The sequence below is a fragment of the Ptychodera flava genome, chromosome 11, assembly GCF_041260155.1.
Source record: "Ptychodera flava strain L36383 chromosome 11, AS_Pfla_20210202, whole genome shotgun sequence".
NCBI classification, from domain to species: Eukaryota; Metazoa; Hemichordata; class Enteropneusta; family Ptychoderidae; genus Ptychodera; species Ptychodera flava.
In genome coordinates, this window is record NC_091938.1 from 31,752,429 (window position 1) to 31,777,819 (window position 25,391).

The following is a 25,391-nucleotide window of genomic DNA, read 5'->3' on the forward strand; positions in this document are numbered from 1 at the left end:
CGAAGTTCTGACGCAACATATGTTTGAATTGCATTGAAACAATTAAAATACTTAACATTTATGAAGGAACATGAGAATTTCACGTGGTGGGTTTGCAACGTATTACGGTGGCTTCTGAATAATAATAGTGACATGCAAATTCAAGATCAGGAGCTGTATTGATGGTCAATATTTGATGAATTGTTTGTCTATAATTCATATCCATCGTGTAATCAAAATCAGGCCTTTTGAGTGTTGTCTAAAAATATATCCGTAGGAGAAAGAGCAAGAGGATGGGAGAGAGGGGGTCCACTGCTACCTTTACCCCTGACGACATATAACTTCTACACGTATGAAAGAAAACGGAAGTTTACTTTGAAAACTGAGAGCTTATACGCTGTTCATGTATCACGACGACCTCTCGCGTGCCAATATCCTGACAGAAGACATTCGACAAGTGGCCTGTGTTATTTACAATTACAACGGGCTGTTGGCTTGGGTTAATACTGATTGCGACATGCACTGCTAGATGCAGGCGGGACATCTTTCAAGTTTGCCAAATGCTACGGCGATACAAAAACACGAACGAACTACACGTTACGGTAACCATGACAACAGTAGAATAATGAAATAAAGACAAAACAAATACCTACAATTAACACTGATTTCAAAAGAGCAGTTGTAAGTATTGTTATGTTTTATCCTTAAATGTATACATGACAGTGGTTGAACCATTACTGAAGGTGTCCAATGGATGATAGGTTGAATTCATGCTTATCTCATCAAACATTGACAAGTCTGGCGCTGTCCAGTTCACGGACACTGGTTCATTATCGGGCGGAAGAAAACTTGTCTCAATGGTTACAGGACACGTTTCTTTGAGCGGTATCTCTGTATAGAAGAAGAAAGGGAGGAACACGATTCGAACTAATTTGGGATAATTGGATTTCATATTTTTAAAATTTCTCGAGAGTTTTAGGTGCCAGATAGCTAAATGTTACAATAATACAAATTACTCATAAAAACAAGTGTGTAATATAAAAGAAAAGCAGATGAGATTACATTTGTAAATTAAATCGGCATTATTTCACCATCAATTATTCCAAATTAGTTCCAATCATGTTGAAGATAAAATGTATGTTAATGTACATTGTTTAATGACTGGCGTTAAATAATTGTTTGGCAAAGATGGCGAGTTAGCAGTCACAATCTATGCGTTCATAATCATGACTAGCAGAACTCAGAGAAACTTAGCCATGGTATGAGATAGAGAGGTGAACACCAGAATCAATGCCTTTTATCTACAATGGGTTGAAGTACAGCTATGATGGTGGAGAATTCGGCATGTTTAGGTTACGAGTATTATTTCTAAAACGATGAAAAATAAAAATTGATTATGGCAGTTTTTTGACGTTATTTGTGAGAGTCATCAAAATATCACACTCACGCAGTTGTTAATACTGGCAACTTGTCTCATAAGTAAAAGTTGTCATAAAAAGTCAATTTTACACTTTCTAGTTTGATGGCATAAGACTTACATTAATCATCATTGAGTCACTTTAGTTCGAAATCTGTACCCACCTTCCACGATGACAGCGAAGATACAATTTGCCTCATTCCTGGCTTCATCCAAAAACGTACAATTCACATTTGTTGTACCGATTTCAAAAACGTTTGGTTCTGGAGGAGTACATGTTTTCGTTACATCGTCATTCACGTTCACATTATCCCTCATAGTAATATTACCGTATGTTTCAACAATAACCCTTCCCCCTGGCAAAGATGTTGATGTAATATCACCACAGGTGACATTTGGAGCCTCTGTGTCTGCAAGTGATAATCATAACATACAATTTCTATGAGTGTGATTGGATAACGAGAGATTTAACAGCGATAAAGTTATCACATATCTAGATTTTTTCCCATTTTGCTATTGCCGATTGGATTCTCTACTACTACTACTACTACTACTACTACTACTACTAATAATAATAATAATAATAATAATTAATATAAGTATTATATAGAAATAATAACGCGAATAATAATAGGTTCAATTTCCATGAAAATTTCACCATAAGGGTATTTTGGGTCGAGAAGACCAAATATGATATCGATTTCACTGCCCCATGTTTCCATGGTAACCATTTTAGGGGTTGAAAATTTCAGTTTTTCTAATATCCCATGAAAAGTTACTTTGATTGATATAAAAATTATCTAGTGGGGGAGTTCAGGTCAGAGAACACAAAAACCAGACTTATTTTAATGTTTCGAGTTGCCATGGTAACTATTTTGGGATTGAAAATGTTACTTTTTCCCTAATTCCTATTAAAGAACTATTGATTGATGTAAAACATTATAATAAGGGTTTCTCTGGTGAGCACACCTAAAAAATCACACTCATTTTTAATGTGAGATGTTTCCATGGCAACCATTCAGGAGAAAAATTACCAGTTTTTCAAAGATTCCACCTAAAATCCAGTAATCAACAGAATGTGTTATATCAAAGCGATATTTTGGGTTAGAAAGACAAAATATCCAGTGTAAAAATCCAGTAATCAACAGAAATATTATACAAAGAGAGAGAGAGAGAGAGAGAGAGAGAGAGAGAGAGAGAGAGAGAGCCTGCTGGTATCGCTTAAACTGCTAAGTGTCACTTTTCCGACAAGCATTTAATTACCCCTTGGCTTAATGATTCCCCCCTCTACGTACAGTATGATGCATAATTCTGCACTGCACGTACAACACTTGGAAGTCACCCCATTGACAAAATTAAAATAAACAACCCTCTTTTTCAGAATTCTCACACAGCGCCAATAAACTGTTATTAGATTTCTATATAATACTTATAGCCTCTAAACTTGTAATAATAATAATAATTAATATAAGTATTATATAGAAATAATAATGCGAAAAATAATAGGTTCAATTTCCGTGAAAATTTCACCATAAGGATATTTCCGTGAAAATTTCACCATAAGGTATTTTGGGTCGAAAAGACAAATATGATATCAGTTTCACTGCCCCATGTTTCCATGGTAACCATTTTAGGGTTGAAAATTTCAGTTTTGCTAATATCCCATGAAAAGTTACTTTGATTGATATGAAAATTACCTAGTGGGGGAGTTCGGGTCAGAGAACACAAAAACCAGACTTATCTTAATGTTTCAAGTTGCCATGGTAACTATTCTGGGATTGAAAATGTTACTCTTTAACTAATTCCTATTAAAGAACTATTGATTGATGTAAAAATATCATAATAAGGGTTTTTCTTGTTAGCACACCAAAACAATCACACTCATTTTAATGTGAGATGTTTCCATGGTAACCATTCAGGAATAAAAATTACCAGTTTTTCAAAGATTCCACCTAAAATTCAGTAACCGACAGAATATGTTATAGCAAAGGGATATTTTGGGTTACAAAGACCAAATATATAGTGTAAAAATCCAGTAATCAACAGAAATATTATATCAAAGGGTTATTTTGGGTTAGAAAGACAAAACATGATATCAATTTTTACAGCCCTGTTTCCATAGTAACATATTTGCGCTTTAATATTTCAAAGTTTTCCAAATTCCATTAAAAGTAATCTCAGTTACTATGCAAATGCTCTCCTAAGTGTATTTATCACAGCATGAACTCCATGTTCATTTTTGTTTCATGTTGCCATGGTAACCATTTAGGTAACCACAGGTTTTTTTATTTAAAACCATGCATATTTTAGATCAGGGGTATCTTTTTCGTTAACCAGACAAGAAAAGGCTATTTTACAAGATTCTGCCCATGAAGTGAATTTTCTAGTCTTTTGATGTGTATACTTGCACACCTTTAATACCCAAGGAAACAGGTATAATGGACGACAGTGGGACTCAAAAGTTTTGTGACAAACCGTATAACAACCCGTTTCACTCTCAGAGTTGTATGCAAATTTCAAAAGTCGCCATGACAACCTGGCAACAACATGGCCTTTTCAGCACTGAGACATACTGTAGCAGGGCTAAAAATTGGCCACGGCCCTTCTGCCGGAGGAGGCATAATTTCTGTGTCATTGTGATTGATACATTATTATCAAATGCAATGAGAATGCGTTTTATTGGCCATCGTTTCCTGTGCCAGTCATTCAAGTAGTCAGTTCAGATATTGGAACTTTGCTCGGCCGGTCGTCTTCGTAATTTCCAGAACAAAGTCACATTATGTGCCCAGCTGGGTTTGACTGCATTTATCTACCTCGTCCCAAAGTGACGGATGGATCTTTCAACCTTTCAGCTTGGTGAAAAACGCATTTATTGATTCGCCAAAGGCCTGTGGATTCGGTTATTTTTGCACAAGTGCTACATGGACATAGAAAAAGTTCGACTCACCTAACCCTCTCGATTGTTGAATACAACCACGGTCCAAGATGAGAGTTTTCGAATCAATAACTGTAGCCGTGCTCGAATACAAATGTCTTCTCATTAAATTACGTCATTCTTGATATACAAGAGTTAGCATTCCAAACCTGTCACCTTTTTTTTCCCAAAGTTTTGAGAAGGGCTGTATTTCCATCTGAATGATTGAACGACGTGAAACACAATATTCCATCGCATATTATCCGGCAATATGTGCACTGTACAGTAGAAATACTGTATACGCTGCAGCCAGTGCAGCTGCAGTGCAGGTATACTGCACAAAATGGCCACAGACGGCGTGAACTTTCTGAAAGGATTTCCTAAACGTCCTCCTTGGTACCTTAGAGACTTACATGTGATGTCCTGGAAAGTATTCTCTGCAGTAATTCCAGTTTCTGTTAACATGCACACATTTTATAGCTCAACGACATGATAGCGCGAGACAGTTCTACGGTACTATACACATTCTCGCGCTCCCAGGCTCAATTGCGCATGCTCATACTTGCAGACTACGTCACCTGTGTTTTGCTTCCGGCGCGGCCGACTTGGCAACTTAGGTTGAGCAAACAAATAACGAACAGCCGAACGCACTCTCAGTGATGGCGGCCATCGTATTGTGTGCATACCGAGACGATCGCTCGCCGTGCGCGTGTTGTTCCTCGAATTCTGACCCATAAACATTTAAAAAATGCATTCAAATGTGATAGTGAAAGCTGTTCTCAATTAATAAGGTGGCATACTCAGCATAGCTGGATGTTTATCGCTAGTTTACCTTTGACCTCGCGATATTTGCAGGAGAAGTTTCTCAGCACGGACAACTTGATAACATGGTGGTCTGTAAGTATTTTCATTAATGTGTTGTGTAATTTACGAGGTTCAGATTTTAAGTAAATCAATTTTAACAAGATTGAAACCGATTTAACCGTGTCCGCAGTGATTTAATCTGTACATTTCATGGCGTGATTTGTCATGGGTTATTTTTTATGCGTGTGGGTTTTTTATTTACGTCCATATGTGCGTTGCAGTTGAGCATAGTTTTTCGGACCATCACGCATGTTTCCCTGGTAACGGGTTTGTTTACACACTGGCATATTTTCTGGCGCCCTTTTCAATCGTCTGTTGGCCTAGACTGTGAAAATGTCATTCGAATTTCATGCTCGTGTGCTAAAAAACCGGTGTCGTATTTGTGCACGGAAAATAAATGGCACAAGTTATCCATGCTCCAATTTTATCGTGGAGTTAAAGAATTGTTTCAGAGTACAGTTTTAGTGAAGACATTCTGATGTTCACCCGTCCAATTTTTGTTGTCTCTGTAAGAGAGTCATTGCTTCATGGCAGCAGGCAGAAAGCAATAACAAAACCTATCGGCCAGGGACACACGTAGTGAAATGGTCCAGACACTGTAGAGTACGGAGATGTGCGGTGTGTGATGCATTGTGTAAGGCAGAAAAGAAAAAGAAAGACAGTAAAAACAGGGGCAGACCAAGTCAATACCAAGACAGTGACATTTCTGGTATCACTGGCAAGGAGACAGGAAAACGGGAAACTACAGAGTGAAACTCATGGCAGTACAAATCTAACAGCAGCTGTAAAACAGAAGGCAGGAAAAAAGTGAGAAGATTCATTCCCTTGCAGAGACATAGGTTCAATGATCTCATTGAAGAAATGGAGTGTCCCATTTGCAAAGACATAATAGATTGACCAATACAACTTTTGTGTGATGGACCACATGTGTTTTGTGCTGAATGTTTGTGTCAGTGGTTGCAAGTTTCTTTATCCTGTCCTGTGTGCCGTCTCTCTATTATGTGTGAATCTATTGTAAGTCCCCCCATTGCCTTTGCAAACATGCTATCAAATGCCACAGTCACATGTGATTATAGGAATGTCGGTTGTAAATCAGTTGTGCCACTGCATATCTGCAATACAACACGGAACAGTGTGTTTACCAGTCCATTGCTGGAGACCACTGCTTCTCGTCAGTGAGCCCATTTCCCATCAGAAGCCACCATACTCCAGTCCCCATTCCTGACCCAATCAATACCGAGACATCAAATGATGAAACATCAAGGGATAGGCAGAACAATATATGTGCAGTGAAGGCCGCAGAAATTGTGTTGCAGAATGTATCAGCGGTGCATATGCTGCTACAGTATGAAGAAATGGCAACAACACTTGTCAAGAAAAAAATAGAAGCAAACAGAAGTGATGATAGTTTGATAAAGGTTAAAACCAAGGGCCAGGTGAGTTTTTTACCAGCATTACTCTTGCTGATCTATACCCACATATCAATATAAAGTTAGATTTTGGAGTAAATTCTTCTGATAAAGCTATCATGGAATATGATAATTTGTAAATTTGTATTTGTAATAACATTTATTTGGTTTTGTAGTACATGTGTGACCTGGTAGTGGTTCAACAAATTAATTTCATCAAGTAATGAGCTAGTCCAATTTCATGAATTTATCACCCACATATACTTTTGAAAGATAAATTTGGTTTTTCAATTTTTGGTGTGATTTTTTCAGCCATTGTGTTTAACATATACAACAAAGCCACGAAAAACAACCTCAGAAGCTAGCACTAGGACAAGACGTCAGAGAGTGTTGCAGTTAAGTCAGAGGAGAGACATTGTCAGTGGTGGTGATGCGATGCTGCAGCTGAGTGAGAGGAGGTGAGACACCAACAAAAGGACAAGAAGGAAAATCCTCCAGATCTTGGGACTCACTCCTGACATACCTCCAGGTGCTGGCCTTCATTTGGAAGTTGCTATGGGAACAACATGGGCTGCCAAGAGGAAATTATGGCGTTACTTCAAGGCATGGCATGTGAATATTGGAAGTGAGGTATGTTATGCAGGTCATTTTCCCCACACTCATCAAGGTCACTGTCCTTCTTGACCTCACAACCATGAATTTAATAAGTCATGTTTGGAATTTTCTGGAAATTTAATTAGTTGTGTAAGAGAGAGAATTTTAGAACAGTAATTAGCATGTCAATAAAAGTTCTAGATTGTTCTTATATGCTCTTATATAAGCACATGAGTATTAATATTGGGACAGCAGGCTTGCAGTCAGACTTTTGGGATTGTGTGCAAACTCTATTATCATCATGTAGAGAAAGACTGTGGATAAGTAATCTTGTTATCACATATTACTGAATATATGTGTTACTGTTGTTTTTGCATCTTGTTCATATTTGTCTTCAGGTCTAGCAAACTTACCTGGCATGGTACAATACCTACCAGTGAAATTTGGATAAAGTTAGGTGGGGACAAGGGTCAGGGAACCATGAGAATGGTTTACCAAGTTGCTAACATCAGTAATCCAAATGTAGCAGATAATACAGTGATTTGGAGTACATTTGCAGCACCTGATTCCTATTACAATTTAGAAATAGCTTTAGCTGTTAACAGAGGTCAGGTAGACAAACTAGATGGCACAAAGTGGATGTAAGTCTAAACATGCATACTGTGTTTTAACAATGAACAGATTGTACCGTATATCTATTTTGGTACAATATTTGGAACTTAAGATACATACATATTGGTTATCCAAGTTTAATACATGCATTATACTGCTGATCCAAAAATCTGAAAAACAATGTACAAATCTGACCAAACTTATGCAGCATAAATATGATACCTACATTAAATAGTACAAAAGGCAAGGTTTTTTTCTTGCATGTACAAAATGCATTGATATGTAGAAATATGGGCATTAATTTAGAATGGTGTGGACAATTGTCTTACATTCCACTTTGATTTACTTCAGGGACAAGACACTAATAGCATGGATGATAGGAGATTAAGAGTATCTGGCCAAGAGTTATGGATTGTCTGGACCAAATGGTATATACTTGCATGCTATGATTTATACATAAGAAAAGTTGAGGCACTGACAGGACAGGCAGTTTATTGTGTACACTTCAGTTTTATCTATGATTTACATGTGTACGTCCTTGACCTATCAGTTTGCAATATGTGCGACTGTTAATAATCAGCATGCATTGTGTATGATATGCTGTAGAACACAATTATGATAATTTGTTGTAGTTTTCGTTGACTTAAGACATTCACAGCTAACATTGGTTAGTCAGATAAATTTAAAGGAAGGGGTACACAGTGGGTCAGATCTTGATAAATATTTGCAAGCTATTGACAAATGATTGTTTTCCTCTGTAGAAATTCTTGTGTTTATTTCTCAATTTAATTCTTACACATAGTATTAATATGTATACTGGCAATGCAAAATGTAGTAACCATGAATTTCTTTGAAATAAATTGATAAGTTTAAATTGATAAGTTTGCATATTACAGGTACATCCTCTCCAAGAGTTCACACATGCACATCAAATTGACTTCATGAACACCAGTCATGTCTATACCTACTAAGGTTTTTAAGTAATTATGTCAGTTTTTGTTCCTTGTCTTCCTCACATTGAAATATTTTAGGGAAATATTTTTGCGTATGCTGTGTGATCAGCAAGGAACAAGCACAGTTGCCGAAGGAGGAACAACCATTGTCATCAATGAAGAAGAGAACCCTTGATGATATCAGAAAATGTCACAGTGAATTTCTTTCAACTGGTGGAAACCTAAGGCATGCCATGCAGCACTACAATAGTGTCAGAAAGCCACTTTTCAATGTACCACTGCACAGAGTATGTACTAATCAATTCAATCCACTATGTTGTTTGCTTCCATTGACCAACTAAACATATAGCTCTGTTCTGTTTCAATCAGTTCACTTTACCTTTCTCTTAACAGTTCAACAGACCACACTGTGACCTATCGACATGTATGCATGCCACTATGTCCATAACGGTGTGCACAAATAGAAGTTTATTAGTGAAGCTATATGCGAAAACAAGTTGACAATGAAGGCAGCACATATGTCAGCATTTGTGATCAATCTAGTTGTTGTATATTTGTATGTAGTGTTTTCTTCATAAATAGGTAGGTATGAACGTTACAAGATATTGTCATACATTACTACCCTTTTCAGAATTAGAGCGCGAAGCCACTGCAGTGAACTGCAATAAAACTGCTCACACTAATTAGTTTCAGCTGTAGCCAGCTGTCAAAGTCGACAATATTGTATGTCCCATGCAGACAGTTGTCTGGGGAAGTTGAAATGTAAAAGATTTGTACATGGACCAGTGCATGGTAATGTTACATCGTATCTTAATCTTGAACACAGGGTGCCAATCGTAAACTCTCATTTACAACTCGAGCCTCAGACAGAGCTAGTTTTGCCTTTTTGTACAAGCAGACTTTTTGGTCTTTATCAAGTAGCCTTGTTCAACACCAAAGTGGCCACGGCTACAGCTGAAACTCATTAGTGTAAGCAGTTTTTTTGCAGTTCACTGCAGTGGCTTCGCGCTCTAATTCTGAAAAGGGTTGTAAAAGTAAAAGATACATGTGCTAACCCTTATATTTTATCACAGGTTGCAGTCCCAGGGTTGCACATCAGTCCTGGCTTGTTTTAAAAGTTTTTCACCATGATGGAAGCTAACTGTGCAGTACTGGATATCAAGATCATCACGACTCTGGAGAGAGATGATGACATTGATGAACCCGTGCTGAAGCCTGCTGGATTTGACACATATGTAGCCATGTTGAAACAAGTCGAGACATTACAGTGTGAAGCGAAAGAACTCCAAGAAGAAGAAGCTAAGACCTTGGCTGATAGTGTTGAAAAGGCTCTCCTTGCTGATGATGACTGTGACAATGATGATGATGATGATGATGACGACAACAGTGAAGATGCTGGCAGACCGCCACTAATGACCTTGGGCAAAGTTAAAAAAGCCCAGGAGAAAGTGCAGGAACTCAGTGAAGAAGCTGACAGGTTAGTATTTATGAATAGAAGACCATACTACATTAACAAAATAAAAATACATGATTTTGTGATAATTTTGAAATCTTGTGAGACACAATTAATTTCAGTGGCAGTGAGTTGCTAGCCAAGTCAAACTTTTTATCAAACTGGAATAGTTGCCATGTTAAATAAACATGTAATGTTTGTTTAGCATGGTGTTAAATTTCCTGTATCATGTGAGAACACCCACAGATAACCTGTCTAGCAACCTGAGATCTCAGAGGGTCTCCTTCATCTTTGAAAATGGCATATTGATACCAGAAGTAAGATCATTTTTGTGATGATAAGCAATAACATTGTCAATCTCAAGTGCACAGTCATGTCCATGCTGCATGTTCAGAATTTTTGCTTGTGCACGTTTGTAGTGCAGTCATTTCCAGACAACACAGTGTTTATCTTTGTTTTCTTAGATATCTGAAGCTACAGACGTAAAAGCGAAACTGCCAAAACAATGTGGTTTTGTAGTCTGCGGTATTGACCAAGGTCTGCAGTCATTTGGTGTTGGACGTCATTCTTACCACGGGCAGGCATTCATCGGAAATCATGTGAACAAGTGCTGTAAAGTATGTGTTTTACAACTGTACACTGTTTTGTTGCTAAAGTCATTAAAAGGTTCAGTATTCTGCTTGTCATCAAGCTTTCAGTGTCAGATTTATTGTGTGTTATATATATACTACAGAAGATGTATTTCGTCTACATTATTTTGACCTACTTTCAGTGAAACAACTCTGTTTGCTTCTTTGAAAGAAAGTTATCATGTCCTTTTTTATTTTTGTGTTTCAGGAAGAAAACATTCAAACGTTGTGCAAGAGCGTCATCAGGACCACAGCAAGAATATGCCCATAGCTGAATGAACAGGCTGCACACATTTGTGGTCTGTATAAGCCAATATTTCAAAATTTGCAGCCTGCCATAAAATGTCAGATGAATATATTAGCATTCTCAGTTCAAACATATCACATTTAATGGCATATTACAGAGAACACTTTCCTTATGAAAGTGTACCCCCAAAATGCATATGTTAGAAGATCATGTCATCCCTCAGATTGAAAACACAGGGTTTGGCTTTGGTTTCCTCACAGAACGGTGTAGAGAGTATCCATCATGAGATTAGGAAGGGAAACATATCACATTTAATGGCATATTACAGAGAACACTTTCCTAATGAAAGTGTACCCCCCAAAATGCATATGTTAGAAGATCATGTCATCCCTCAGATTGAAAACACAGGGTTTGGCTTTGGTTTCCTCACAGAACACTGTAGAGAGTATCCATCATGAGATAAGAAAGGGAATGGACCGTATAGTAAAGTACCTGGCCATAATGGTTTAAAGAAATTAGAACTTATGGTAAGGGAGCATAATGTGATGACCAATCCCAGTCATGTGAAAGTGCCAAAAACACAAAGGGGTTTACACAGAACCAAATAAGCAACGTGAAATAATGATGGCCATAGTGATAAAAGTAAAGATAAATCATGATAAAATAAACATGTAAAGAACAAATTAATTAAGTCAATAACAAACCAATATGTAAATAAAAACATTGAAATCTGGTTCGTTCTATGAATCATATTTTTACTAAATTGATGCTTGTATTTTTAGTCCCCAAGATACCGCCCGGGGGGACTTATAGGTTTGGTCATGTCCGAGCGTGTGTCAGTGTGTGCGTTTGTCCGTCCATGCATCCTCTGTTCACGCAGATATCTCAGAGATACCTGAAGCTTTCATTCAAACTTGGTACAAGGATTACTTGATATGTCATACATATGCACGTCGCTTTGTTTTGTGATATGATCCAATGTGGCCGCCATGCGGCCATTTTATTTACATTTTTTTATGTACAGAGCCATAACTCCAACATGTTTCAACCAATTTTATTGAAAGTTAGTACAAGGACATTGACCTTCATCATACATATGCACATCAATTTGTTTCACAACATTATCCAATATGGCTGCCATGCGGCAATCTTATTACAATTTTGTCATGTACGGAGCCATAACTCAGACATATCTCAACCGATTTTATTCAAAGTTGGTACAAGGACATTGACCTATGTCATACATATGCATGTCAATTTGTTTCATGATGTGATCCAATATGGCCGCATGGCAGCCATTTTGTTACAATTTTTTCATGTCCTTTGCCATAACTCAGGCCCGTCTAAATGGATTTTATTCAAACTTTGTACAAGGACTTTGACCTATGTCATACATATGAACACGATATGGCTACCATGCCACCATTTTGTTACAATTTTTTCATGTACGGAGCAATTACTCAATCATATCTCAACCGATTTTATTCAAAGTTGTTACAAGGACATTGACTCATGTTATACATATGTATGTCGATTTGTTTCACGATATGATCCAATATGACCACATGGCGGCCATTTTGTTATGTTTTTTTTTCATGTCGAAAGCCATAACTCCGGCAAGTCTCAACCGATTTTATTCAAAGTTGGTACATGGACATTGACTTATGTCATACATATGCATATAGATTTTTTAGACAGTAAGATTAAATATGGCTGCATGGCGGCCATTTTGTTACAATCTTTTCATGTACAGAGCCATAACTCAGACATCTTTCAATCAGTATCATTCAAAGTTGGTATAAGGACATTGACCTATGTCATACATATGCACATTGATTTGTTGAACGGCATGTAGCAGTATCATGTCAATTACCTAAGTTTCATAATTAGACTGATATGTCGAGAAATACTGCATCAGATTTCATGAAACTTGGTACAGATGTTAAGCTTACATGCTTTAACAATGAAAAAGGCATTTATCAGTGTCATTTTAATTAATTGTAATTGCTTATTTAATGAACTTTCCTAATTAGAGTTATATATCCACAAATACTGCGTCAAAATTTGATGAAACTCGGTACAGATGTTGATCTCATAGTTTGTAAATACTGCATCAAACTTTATGAAATATGGTACGGTGATAATCTATTAGTGTTAGGATAGTATGCAAAAATGTTTGGCAACATCCTGTTGATTCATTACTAATTGACTCATTTAATGACCTTTTGTAATTAGGATGGCGGCCTACATTGGTTTTATGTTTTCACCACCATGGAACTCATTCTTGGCCATTGAGCGCCATCTGTATTGCAGTATTTTTATCATAGACCTAATTAATGAAGAGGACTCTATATCCTCTCTGAGGACTTGTAATTAAAGTACCAATGAACAAGTAGGGACTGTGCCATCAACGACTTGTTCAATTTAAAATTGATGCTTGAAAAGTCATCTTTATGGTGAGTCCAGTATATATAATGATGAATTAAATGTAAACTTACCATTTTAGGATGTTTTCACATGTTCAAATGAAACTTCCTTCAGTTTTATCTTACATGAAATATCATTGGAAAAGTTAAATTTTTAGCATGAAAATAAGAATGAAATACTTCTGAATGCTTTCATTATGATTTAGTATATATACTAACAAGTACAGATGTAAATAACCTTGTTTTGCTTATCTATTTACAGAATACAACGACCCTGGAAGTTGCAAGGTGTCCATTTGATTTCAAGTATTTCTCATTTTTTAATTTTGTTTGTATTTTTCAGATTGTATTTAAAATAAAGGTATTTGATCATTTCAATTTGTATTTTTTCAGTTTCTGTGTACCTTTCCTTTTCGTTTCCTATATTTTTTGTTTAGCTCTTTATTTGTCCCTTTTTTAAAATGCAACTTTGTGGGATTAAGAATTACTTTTGATATTCAGAGAGTTTGTAAAAGATGTTTGCCCGAAACTTTGTTACCGGTACATGTAATTTATTTGAGTCTTGTCACTTCAAGAAATAAAAAAAAATGTTTTATTCTGTATGCACGTGCCTGTTTTGATCATTTATGTTATGGTTTGAAGTAATTTTTAATAACATTACAGTTAATTTGCCATTGTGCTGTTAAAACAATCACCGTACAATACAAATAAGGCAATAATACATTGATTTCTGCCTATATGATGAAAAAGGTGCCTCTCTAATTTTTGCCGTTTGTGGCGCTGTTCTGTGGCTTCCGATTGAATGTGTATCCATAAAGTTCGCACACAAGTTAAAAGTCTCGGCCTGCTGGGTATCGCTTTAAACTGCTTAGTGTCACTTTTCCGACAAGCATTTAATTACTCCTTGCCTAATGATGTCCCTTTCTCCGTACAGTATTACAGCAAAAACGGATGGATGAACAGTCTCATATACATTACGTTTACTTTATTGTACGTAACATACAAGTTTTTGTAGATAACATTGTAGATAAAAAGAACCGACTCACTGTAAGTGTCTGGACAGACCACACAAGGGAGTGCTAAATTACTTGTCGTGTTGAGACCGAAGTTAATTAGGACAGCACTCTGGCTAACCATAAGACGTACTGATGCCAATCTGTTTTTATGGACACACAAGAATAAACAGTGGAGTGGAGTGTCACTCAGACGTCTGTCAAGTTTTACTTCTTAGAAAATGCATGCCCTTCAACTTTTAAACTACATAAAGCTTGAAATCAAAGTGGAGACATTAAGAAATGCAAAAAGTGAAACTAATCGCTGCTTCATTCATTCCTCTCAGAGTCTCACTGTTTATCCATGTGTCTCGCAAAAAATCCTAATCAGCATCTGTCTGCATTCATTGTATCATGTTTCGTCTACCTAGAGTGTTGACATAGACCAACAGCAAGCTGTTTAGATATCATCAACATGATAAGTATTTCGGCACCTCCGTATCCAAACACTCAAATGAGTCGGTTCTTTTTATCTACAATGTTATCTACAGAACTTGTGTGGGACGTACAAAAAAGTAAACGTAATGTATATGAGACTGTTCATCCATCCTGTTTTTTGCTGTATGTATAATTCTGCGCTGCACCTACAACAATTAGAAGTCACCCCTTTTGACAAAATTAAAATAAACAACACCTCTTTTTCAGAATTCCCAGAGCTTCAATGAACTAGTGTTATTACATTTCTATATAATACTTATAGCCCCTAAACTTGTAATAATAATAATAATAATAATAATAATAATAATGACCTGCTTCAATGACCGGCGCGGTTTAGATAGCCCATTAACATGACCGCTAACCATTTAGGCTGACAGCTTGTATGCATATCATAATTGGAAGCAGGTGAAACAGTGTCAAGAATACGTCTCAGACTCTCTAAGGCAAAGAGATTTTGAATAGCGCTAAAGCTATAAAATGTTTGAAGAGTAATAAATGTGTGCCGAAATGGAACCATAATAAAACACACTGGTGTGCGATATCGGATTGAAATAATGTTCTGGTAAGTGTCGCAAGCAAAAAACTTGAATATACAATATATCATAGGACCTGTTCACGTAGTTGATAATGGCGACTCCAGTAATTTCTCTGATGAGACAGCATGGCATTATTAGCCAGAATGAGGATGAAGTTACCAGTGGCTATGTGCAATCTCATGTGTGCATGCCAGTTGTTATGATCATTGACCCAGTTCTACTGGCTTTGATACATTAGTCTCTATTTTAACTATTTTCAGGTCAGTGTTTAGACTTTTGGAGACGGTGGTTAAAAAGCACGGAATGTGATTTATCTGCCGATTAAGGATGCCGTTTTGCTCCTTAGTGGTAAATGTTTATGGTTCTTATATAAACTAAAGGAAAATGTGCAATTAATGATCTATTTGTTCACGCGTGAAATGGTTCTATTTGGAACTGGTAATGCTCTTTACGAGTTACATTTATCTTGACGTAAAGTTTTACTTTAAAACATTGCACATCGCACGAAACAACGGTAGCTGTTAACTCCTTTACTACCTATTATACCGTCTTGATAATTTTGTTTTTGTTGGAAATATATATAGTGCAAAAAGTAAAAAAGTTTGTATCGTTTGTTAGATTTTATTTTTAATGCTGAAAGCTGACATCTAATAGAAATAAACATGATAAATAAACAATTTTTAGTGAATGACAAATTATATCATACTGGTCACTTTTACAAACATTTATTCAAAACTTGGTCATTAGAAATTGAAATCAATATGATGCAAGATATTTGTAATGCAACAGAAAATAGTTCAGCGATAGAGTTCATCTCATGGTCAATTCTGTTTATTCAAACGCACTGGTCAAATATTATGGCAGAGGATGATCAAGTGTTCCGTTTGAATGAGGTAGCCATACAATCCAAGTCGTGAACAAATTGAGCAAAACCCTTAAACGCATGATGAGTTGTACATGGAGCAGTTACGAAAATATCGATTTTGACAAGGAAGATCAATGAAATATATGTCGCTTACCGACAACTGTCACTTCAAAATCGCACGTCGCATTATTGTCTGCCGTGTCGGTGAACCTACAAATCACATTTGTCTTTCCAACGTAAAATTTACCATCTAATTTCGGTGTACAATCAGGATTGATCAGGTCATCTACAGTGTCTGTCATTTTGATCATCCGTGGCGCAAGCGATGTGAAGTTGACGCCAGGCTCGGTTTTGATCCTTATGTCTTCACAAAGAAATTCTACATCTGATAAACGTATAAATAATTTTCGGCCCTATCAATTACGGACGGTGCATTCAAAAATATACTGTGTAAAAACCTCGTGATAAAAAATTCTCCGAGATATCGCCTAATGTACTACCACTACAGGAACAATTGCGAGGCCGGAGAGGGAGAAAGTGTTACTTTCTCGCAATTGTTGAGAATCTCTTACTTTACTCACCGCTCTCAGTGATAAATTTTAATTATCACTGGCGAGCAATGGGAAATGCACTCCTTGGTGAAAATTAAGTATGATAATAGATTCTCGCCAGTAAAACTGGACATTCTCACCAAGCACAGTGACAATGGAAATTCTCAAACTGAGAATGTGTAACACTCATCATTCAATTGTGAGAATGAGCCAGACTTGCTGCACCAAATAGTGCAATTGTGAGAAGTGTCACTTTTTTGCCCTAGTCTTCCAATTTTTGTCGTGTACTGTTCTCAACTTTATCGGCTATTCTCTTTGATGTGCGCTTGCCCTAATACTTTTAGTATTTATTTTACTTTGGTGGTCAAGCTTCATGGTATCAAATTACTCTTTCATTTATGGTAATGTAATGCTTTGGCCGAGCTTCTTGCCACTTCTTGACCAACAGTAGTCGTGACTTTGTGTTGTGTAACTATCAGGCGATGCCTTCTTTTTCGCATATGCTCGGAAAAGAGCTGATTCCTATCTGTTGTTGTCCACGTCGGGCACCTTTGACCTCATATCGCAATATAACGACTCTCCGATCACCGTTCTCTGTGTCTCAATTTTTTAAAAATCTTATTAGTCGATCTTTATTCAGGGACTCCGTTGCACGGAGGTTAGACCGGATCTACTGGCTATCTATGTTCAAGCAATACAGTCTGTGTCTTGCAAATGGAATATACGAGTCAACTCTTTTTGCCCAACCTTTCTGCTGACTGTTTAATCGTACATTATCAGCAAGATCTATTTAAGCGTACTTTCCCTGTGCATCACAAGAACAATATTTTGTCCGAATTTCGATGATGACATAAATTATTTTTAAAAACAAAAATACAGTGAAACGTATCAAGGACAAAATTACCAGAACGTAACCACAATGTAAAAATGAAAATTACACTCCTGTCCATAAGCGAGATAGTCAAACGAGGAACGTGTTTGTAAACATCAACTGTAAAATCTTATCGACATACCACTGCATTGTTTTTTTATCTACCAAGGCCCGAATGAATTACCTCGCTCAATACGGCATATCAAATTAATACATAGAGACTCTGGGGAAGAGCGGTCAACCATTCACCGGCGAAAAAATAATTATTGATCACTACCAGCAGTGCATGCAAAGTCCAATACTAAGAGCAATGCCAATAAGATTTAGACAGATAGCCTCTCTACTGTCTTCACATTTTCTAATTCAATTTCATCGTAACACCTCGTTAAAGACAAGCATATTAACATCGGTGGAGTCTCAGTATTTTTGAGTATTATGTGACTAATTCAAGTGTTTAGAAAATATACATTTTGGATCAAATTTTTAGAAACAATGAATTGCCCGTCTGGGATATAATAGGATTCCAAAGCTTAATGAATTTCTCTTAACTTTGCTATTATTACCAAATTTAAACGGCCATCTTGATTTAAACGCAAGGCTATCATCTAGGGCCTACTATGAATTAAGAAAGGAACACGTTTTCTTCAAAGTACCCACAAATACTGCACAGATTTCATAAAGGGCTTGCGATGTGTAAGAATGCTGGTTTTATAGATCCATTGACAGAAATTCATTTGAGATTACTTGAAAAGGCTTCTTATCTTGCTGTAGCTATGAGTGCAATAATCAACTTCAATCCCAATATTTTGTAAAGACATTTTGCTTATCAAACAACAAGGTCTGATTGTTCTCGGAAATTTGCATTAGAATGAACGTATTGAGATAATTCCAGTTTGAATACGGGCAAGTAACATGAATAATGTAAAATGTTTAACTGTTGGAATTCAAGTTGATGTTCGGAAATAAAGTATGATACTGTCATCTTCAATGTCTTTGCTGTCTGCCACTTTCATTTGTTGTACTCAGTTCAGTCCTGAATATTCTGACTAGGTGGGATTGACTAAAAATTATATGTATAATTTCTGTTGAGTGACTTTTCATCTAAGACTGGAGTTTATGATGTGCTTTACAAAATTTATTGAAATTTAAAATGTTATTATCAAAAATCGCATGTTCCTTTTTGTATGGCCATTAGTCTAATATATTATGTGACCAAACATTAGACGCGGGCGAGTGTCTGACGCGTAAAAGTGACTCTTATGCTGATGCGACGGAAGGAATCGATAATATTGGGTATTCGTAATCGATTCATCATGTAGCCATGCTAAGGAGTTTACAGGTTGAAGTAAACCTTAACTTTGAGTTAGATTTCTACATTAATCTGCGAAGTGCATAGGTATGGCAATATTTTAAATCTGAACCAATTGCAACCTATCGAGATCTGACTGATTATTTTGATTGATTAAAGTCCCAATAGCTACAAATTTTATGCATTATTTTCATGATATTACAGTAACTTTCCAAACCAAAGCCGGTCCGTGTAAACGTGCTAGCTGGAGGACGTGTATTAAAGTATCACTGCTCGCTTATTTGGACCACGCCTACAGTCTTAACAGGCTGAATAACAAACGGGTGCCGCACTCATAAAATGACGCCTTCACGGGAAAATACAAAAGCAGTGGTATTTCCTGCACGTACACATCGTGATCATCCCAGAAACAAGCATGATGCCATTTACTTGAATGCACAAACACACGATGGCAAATATTTTGTTGTTGTAATATTATTTTCTCTGTCATATGATATTAGTTTTTGAATGGAGGGAAATCTAAAATCATGTTCAAACGTTTGAATTTACATGCCACTTTCGACTCTCATGGATCCGTTTAAACGCTTTTTTCACTCTTCAATGGTTCTTACTAAAGGAAACTCTTGGAAAACTCAGGATATTTTGAGATCGGTTTATTAGACATTCGCTGCTGTTGGGGCTTTAAAAGCAGTGACTCTGGACTACCTATTAACAGTCCGTTTGTTCTGCCTTAATCAAGCCTTTGATTGGCTAAGGTAAGGGCTTGTATTCTCATCGATAGAGTATTCGCCCAGAATGGTTATCAACAAATAAAAAGCTGTCAATGCAATCATTGATTGCCTGCGACAAGATAAAATTGTCGTGCATCCTCGTAGCATCCGCAAGCTTGTGCAACTTTCTGCCTGGGTGTAACACTCAGCCTCAATCTCACATCAATTCGAGGCATTATTGTCTCTTAAACAGTTTAATAACCCTGTCAATGAAGAGTTTGTTCATACAATCGCTACTATAGAGTTACAGTTGACATTCCCATCAGCCAATGTACTATAGGTAGTTCGGAAAAGATAGATGACAGGCTTCCAGGTTTTCCCAAATAGCCTTAGAAATGGTTTGAGCGAAACAGGATTGTGCGGATGGTCATCAAATTACTACTCATAAGTGAGTGTACTCTCAAAAACGAAATCACAATGATATTAATCGACGAAAACTCTCTTGCACTGCCGCTACCATATTCGTATTTAGTACACGGATTGACCTTTGCCTTCACTTTTTATTTCCTAATTTATATTTTTCTTTCCCTGAACGGCAAATAGCGTCTTTGCAAGGGAAACACAGATTTGAAACAGGCAGGATAGAATGAGATTCCGCCAAATAACAGGATAAGTCTGTAAAATTTTTAAATGTTTAATAGCAGGACAGTGTTGGACCAATTTGTTATAGTCCCGAGTTATTTTGTTGCCAAATTTGACAAAAGGGTATTCGGACCTTGCACAAGGAGAGTGTTATTTTGAAAGCAGATGACAAAGGTAAAGAAATGTTGCTTAATGATATTAAAAACGAATTTGAAAAAAAACGGGATTTAAACGACGACTTATTATCACACAAATGCATTTATGAGACGCATTTTCCTTTATCCCAGTTTTGACAATTGGGAGGCACATAAAATAGTAATCTTTAAAAAAACACTGTCAACTTCTAGCACCCTATTGCAAAGTTTACGGGTAGTATGTGATACGGGAAAAGCGTTGAGGGTCACCATAAATCAGAAGGAAATGAAATACCCAGGCATGGTAGTGAGTGTCAGGTTCTCCAACCAGTGTGTGTGTGGGGGAGGGGGGTAGGTGTGTGTGTATGTGTGTGTGAACAAACTAAATGTCCAGGCATTTATTTACAGATATCTATCTATCTCTCTCCTCTCTGTTGCTACATCCGTCCATCCATCTATCAATCAATCCATCCATCACCTTTTAATTTCTTTCAAAAGCCTAACAAAGCATTTGGATGTGGCTTGCTGACCACTGTAAGTGAATGCTATTCGGTGTTTTGGTGGGATCATAATATTGCACACGCAACTGGCGAAAGTACCTCCGAATTGCACATGTATTATGCAAAATGCAGCATTATTAATCCACATACCTGCATAAACTTCAACTTCACAAAATCTCAATGGATATACTTCTTGTTCGTGCTCAATGCTGACGTATCGGGCAAACGTCGGGGTACAAGGAAAAACGAGTTCGTCTTGTGATGCATCCTCTAATGATACTTTGTTTCCACATGCCGGGTTCGCACCAAACTCCAACGAATTTCCTGCATGGGCGGTTGCATTATAGGTCATCAGTGACGGTTTATCTGCGTAAAGGTAATAGATAATAATTAAATCATTGATGGTCAAACAGTCATTGCCAGGGTGATCTGAAAATTGTTTGTCGCTTGATATCCTTTTGAAATGAAAATAACCAAGTTAGCTTAATGACATGCCGTCAAGGTTTGTGATCGCAAGGCCTAAAACGAGATGAAAAACACATTCATTTTGTCATCAGTGAAGTTGAACACGCTTTATTTTTCTCATAAGGAACCAGTATAAGTGCTAGTATAAAACGTAAATTAGAACACAGATATTTCTACATCACTGGTATCAAATATAGCAAGCATTTAAGCTATTCTCTATGCACAGAATAATGGAATAACATTACAATTCTTAAATAAGTACGGGAAAGCATCCGTAAGGGACATTATACACATACCTCACAGGATCAGTGAACATAAGGAATGCACTTAAAAGTAAATTATTGTCCACATTATGCCAAACATAGTCTTTCTGAGTTTCAGATTTTAAAACATTTTGGCATCTGCCTGTGTTTAATTCCTAAACACCACACATAAGCACCTGAAATTCGCCTGTGACATATGAATAAGATAAATCACACGTTAATAGACACGTTTAATAACAACGACAGCATACATGTGGCATGGCTGTATAACAGAAACTTGGGCCATTTCAAATGAAGAATTCGCCGACTGGTTGGAAACGTATCCACAAAGTCAGAAGAAATTCTGGTAGTGTCTCTGTTTTTATTGTAAAAGAATCTGTAAATGTTCTACACATATTGACAAAAATGATTTTAATACTTCATGAGACGTTACTTTATATGCAGTGTATGTCTCACCCGACTGTTCTGTAATTTATAGAGAAAGTGAAGCAAATTGTGTTATACGACTTTAAAATTACTTTATTTTACTATGAGATTTCAACACTAGATTTAGCGACTTGATGTTGATGCCGATGACAATGTTTCACATTATCATGATAGCTGCGATTTTGCCTTACCTAGAAAATCTCCTGTCTCTGTTGTTAATGTCTGTATGGCAAACGGCCGATGGTAGTTGCAAGTGGTACAAAATTAATGATTAAATGCAGCTTCAAACCATGTTAAATTTCTCTGGAAGCCTAGTTTACGAGATGATTTTAAGCGAAATTTACACTAGCAAAAGGCCAGTCACGTTTGATGAATTTCGTCGGCATATTGATAGTCTAGATATAGAAAATGCTGTGAATACGTTAACAGAGATTTACTCGAGGGCTTGAACTTGTTTGATGACTTCTAACACCTATCAACGTGTATGTCATATGTTGATAATGATAAACCTAAGTGGGATAAAGCCTCTAAATCTACTGGAAAGAAGAAATTTGATCGTTTAAATATTTATCAAAAATCAAATGCCTACATCAATTTCAGAAAATACGTGGAGACTCGTTAAGTGTTTTGAGAATCAATGTTAAATTAAAGTGGAGGAGTATAGAATAACCCGTGAAACAACCTATTGGAAAATGTTAAGGATTCCAAAAAAGTTTGGAAAACGTTTGGAGAAATTAGAGGTAACAACAGGGGACTCCTGTAAATAATATTATCAACTCGCACAAACGGTACGAAATTTTATATATTTGCTGAACGTTACATCAGAAACCAACTTAAGTGTGTTTGATAACGATGTGAAAAAATGTCCCAACAGTTTGAAATAGACTTATTACCCTTGATAAAATCTGTTAATGTGTTCAAAATCTTAAAATTTAAGTCAGCAGGCCGAGATGGTTTAGTTAATGAGATCTTTAAAAATAATATAAATGTTATTTTAAAATGTCGCTGACAGGTGATATTTTAATGTCATTTTAAGGACAGATATGCGTCCTTGTAGTTGAAGTAGAGAATTATTTACCCACTTCATAAAAAGGGTGCCTATAATAAGTGGCATTTCTTTTCTGCCCTGAATGAGTAAAATCTTTAAAATATTATATAATCGTTGGTCGACTGGTCAAACGACGTTTGTGTAATCAGTGAAGTCCAAGCTGGTGTTCGCCAAGGTTACTGTACAATGGACAATGTTTTGAATCATCTTCAATTACTTTGTAAGCAATGGTGCTTCGAAACTTGTTTGTCAACTTAAATAATTAAAAGTTATCGTTTTCAGAAGTGGAGGCTATTCTTCAAATTACGAAAAATGATTTAAATGAAGTCCCTAGTTAATGTCGTCAAACATCACAAGCATCTTGGAATTGTCTTTTCGTCCCGTTTATCTTGGACACCTGCGAAAGATACCTTGTGATCAAAGGGAACAAAGCCATGTATCAGATACAGATTGTTTTAAAGAAACTGAATCGATTTACTTTGCCTCGATTTACACTTTTTGATGCCTCTGTTGAACAAGCTATTTAATTTGTTATGGGTAAAAAATATGGGGCTACGAATTGTCCCAAATCACATAGAGTGTAAAGCTTAAGATAGCAACATACATTATCGACACTTTCAGATTTTTTTTCTCAGTTATAGAAGTACCAAACCCAAATAAAGTGTATACTTTCTAAAAGCCCTGATATTGGGAAATCCGTCTGTGCACACTACACAGTCATTCTGTGCTAATGGTCATGTGACAAGCGTTTTGCTGAACCTTCCAAAAAATCGGTTTTCTTCCCTTTAGCGAACATGCTGCAAGATTTCCGGTTGACATTTATGCATTGACAAGGCTAAGCAATCAAGTCTCTGTCCGCGATTTTTCTCCGCGTCTCCATTCAAATTATATGTCTCGACAATTACAATTCTTGAAAAGCACATTAGTCTTACACCTTCAATAGTGCATAACAAAAAAACAAATGCAGGGGAAATCTCAGACACGGATTTGAAGGATATTAGCAAGGCTTGTCAATCGTGCAGCGTGATCGCCAAAGGGAGGAAAATCGCTTTGGGAAGCTTTAGCAAAACGCATGTCACGTGACTATTATACAAATAATGACTGTGTACTGTGCATGGTCGGATTTCCCAATATCAGGGATTTCAGAAAATATACATTTTGCCGGTTATCCATTTTTGTTTAATCATTAAATATTCTAACGGGACCTCAGGATTTACCGGCCAATGTTTTAGTACATGCATGGAACATATAGTTAAATCGACTCTATCTGTGCAGCTAGCAATTTCACAAGAAGTACACGAGTTGTTTTTTAAGTTGTCTGCATTGCCAGTAGCACCATAACTTTAAGTGATAGTTTACTCGATCAGTTTACCGACAAATGTAAAAAAGGTGAGGGGATATGACGTTCTTGCAATGGTTAGGCAAAATTAAAAAAAAAACAAAACATTTGCTTCTGGTGAGCCGAATGACCCCAAAAATGACCTGAGACATTTTTTTTTCGTATTCGAAAGCAATTTGAATAAATTCACTAAATTTCTCCATATTTTCTTGGTCTAAGCCAACGACCTATTATACCTACTCTAATTGTTCGAATTACGTCACATAAAACACAATTTCCCTTACAGAAATCCAAAGTCTACAGTAGCTAACTGTAGATCTACGGACGGTCTGCAGTAGACTTTATGCAGATCTACATCAGGGTTTTGTAGATGAAGAACCAAAGCAGTTTGTCTACGTGAAGATTTGTCTACAGATATTGTCCACACCAGACTATGTCTACAATTTGATTAACTTCATCTAAGATTGATCAACATTTGATATACCATCCAATCTAAAGAATTTTCATCCACAAAGTTCACTAAGGCCAACAAAGAGTTATCTACTTTTACTTCAAAAGCACAATCTCGTCTACATTTTAACTAAATCTTAAATTATATCTACAGCACTGTGTGAATTGCTGCACATACTATGTCAAACAATCCAATCCCTTCAAATATTTGAATATGTACTGTACAACAATAGAGAGAACAAATTCGTGAAGTAATTGTTTACCAACAGTATTAAAAAATTGAATTAATCAATAA

General features: G+C 36.5%; 3 protein-coding genes and 1 long non-coding RNA gene across 7 annotated transcripts in view; 2 read left to right on the forward strand and 2 right to left on the reverse strand.

Annotated features, from left to right (window-relative positions):
* The window catches only part of LOC139144120 (uncharacterized), a 386,360-nt gene that overhangs the window by 41,094 nt on the left and 319,875 nt on the right, over positions 1–25,391 (reverse strand). The window lies entirely within an intron of this gene.
* Positions 1–25,391, reverse strand: part of LOC139144121 (uncharacterized) — a 228,164-nt gene that overhangs the window by 7,364 nt on the left and 195,409 nt on the right. The window lies entirely within an intron of this gene.
* On the forward strand, positions 4,654–7,793 carry LOC139143184 (uncharacterized). Its single transcript, XM_070713315.1, has 5 exons — positions 4,654–4,740; positions 5,688–5,923; positions 6,271–6,610; positions 6,896–7,213; positions 7,576–7,793. Exons 1-4 carry the CDS (start codon positions 4,654–4,656, stop codon positions 7,043–7,045), a joined length of 813 nt encoding a protein of 270 aa, XP_070569416.1. The 3' UTR covers positions 7,046–7,213; positions 7,576–7,793.
* On the forward strand, positions 8,151–14,059 carry LOC139144102 (uncharacterized). 4 transcript variants are annotated; one of them, XR_011554738.1, is made up of 6 exons: positions 8,151–8,217; positions 8,821–9,029; positions 9,816–10,219; positions 10,660–10,812; positions 11,033–11,123; positions 13,760–14,059. XR_011554738.1 is itself a non-coding variant. In XM_070714772.1 (4 exons), the coding sequence occupies exons 3-4, from the start codon at positions 9,870–9,872 to the stop codon at positions 10,679–10,681; spliced, it is 372 nt and encodes a 123-aa protein (XP_070570873.1). In that variant the 5' UTR covers positions 8,151–8,217; positions 8,821–9,029; positions 9,816–9,869; the 3' UTR covers positions 10,682–10,813. The 4 variants fall into 4 exon arrangements, 1 of the variants encoding a protein (XP_070570873.1); XR_011554740.1 differs by lacking the exon at positions 13,760–14,059 and adding an exon at positions 11,332–11,519; XR_011554739.1 differs by lacking the exon at positions 8,151–8,217 and having other exon boundaries at positions 8,649–9,029.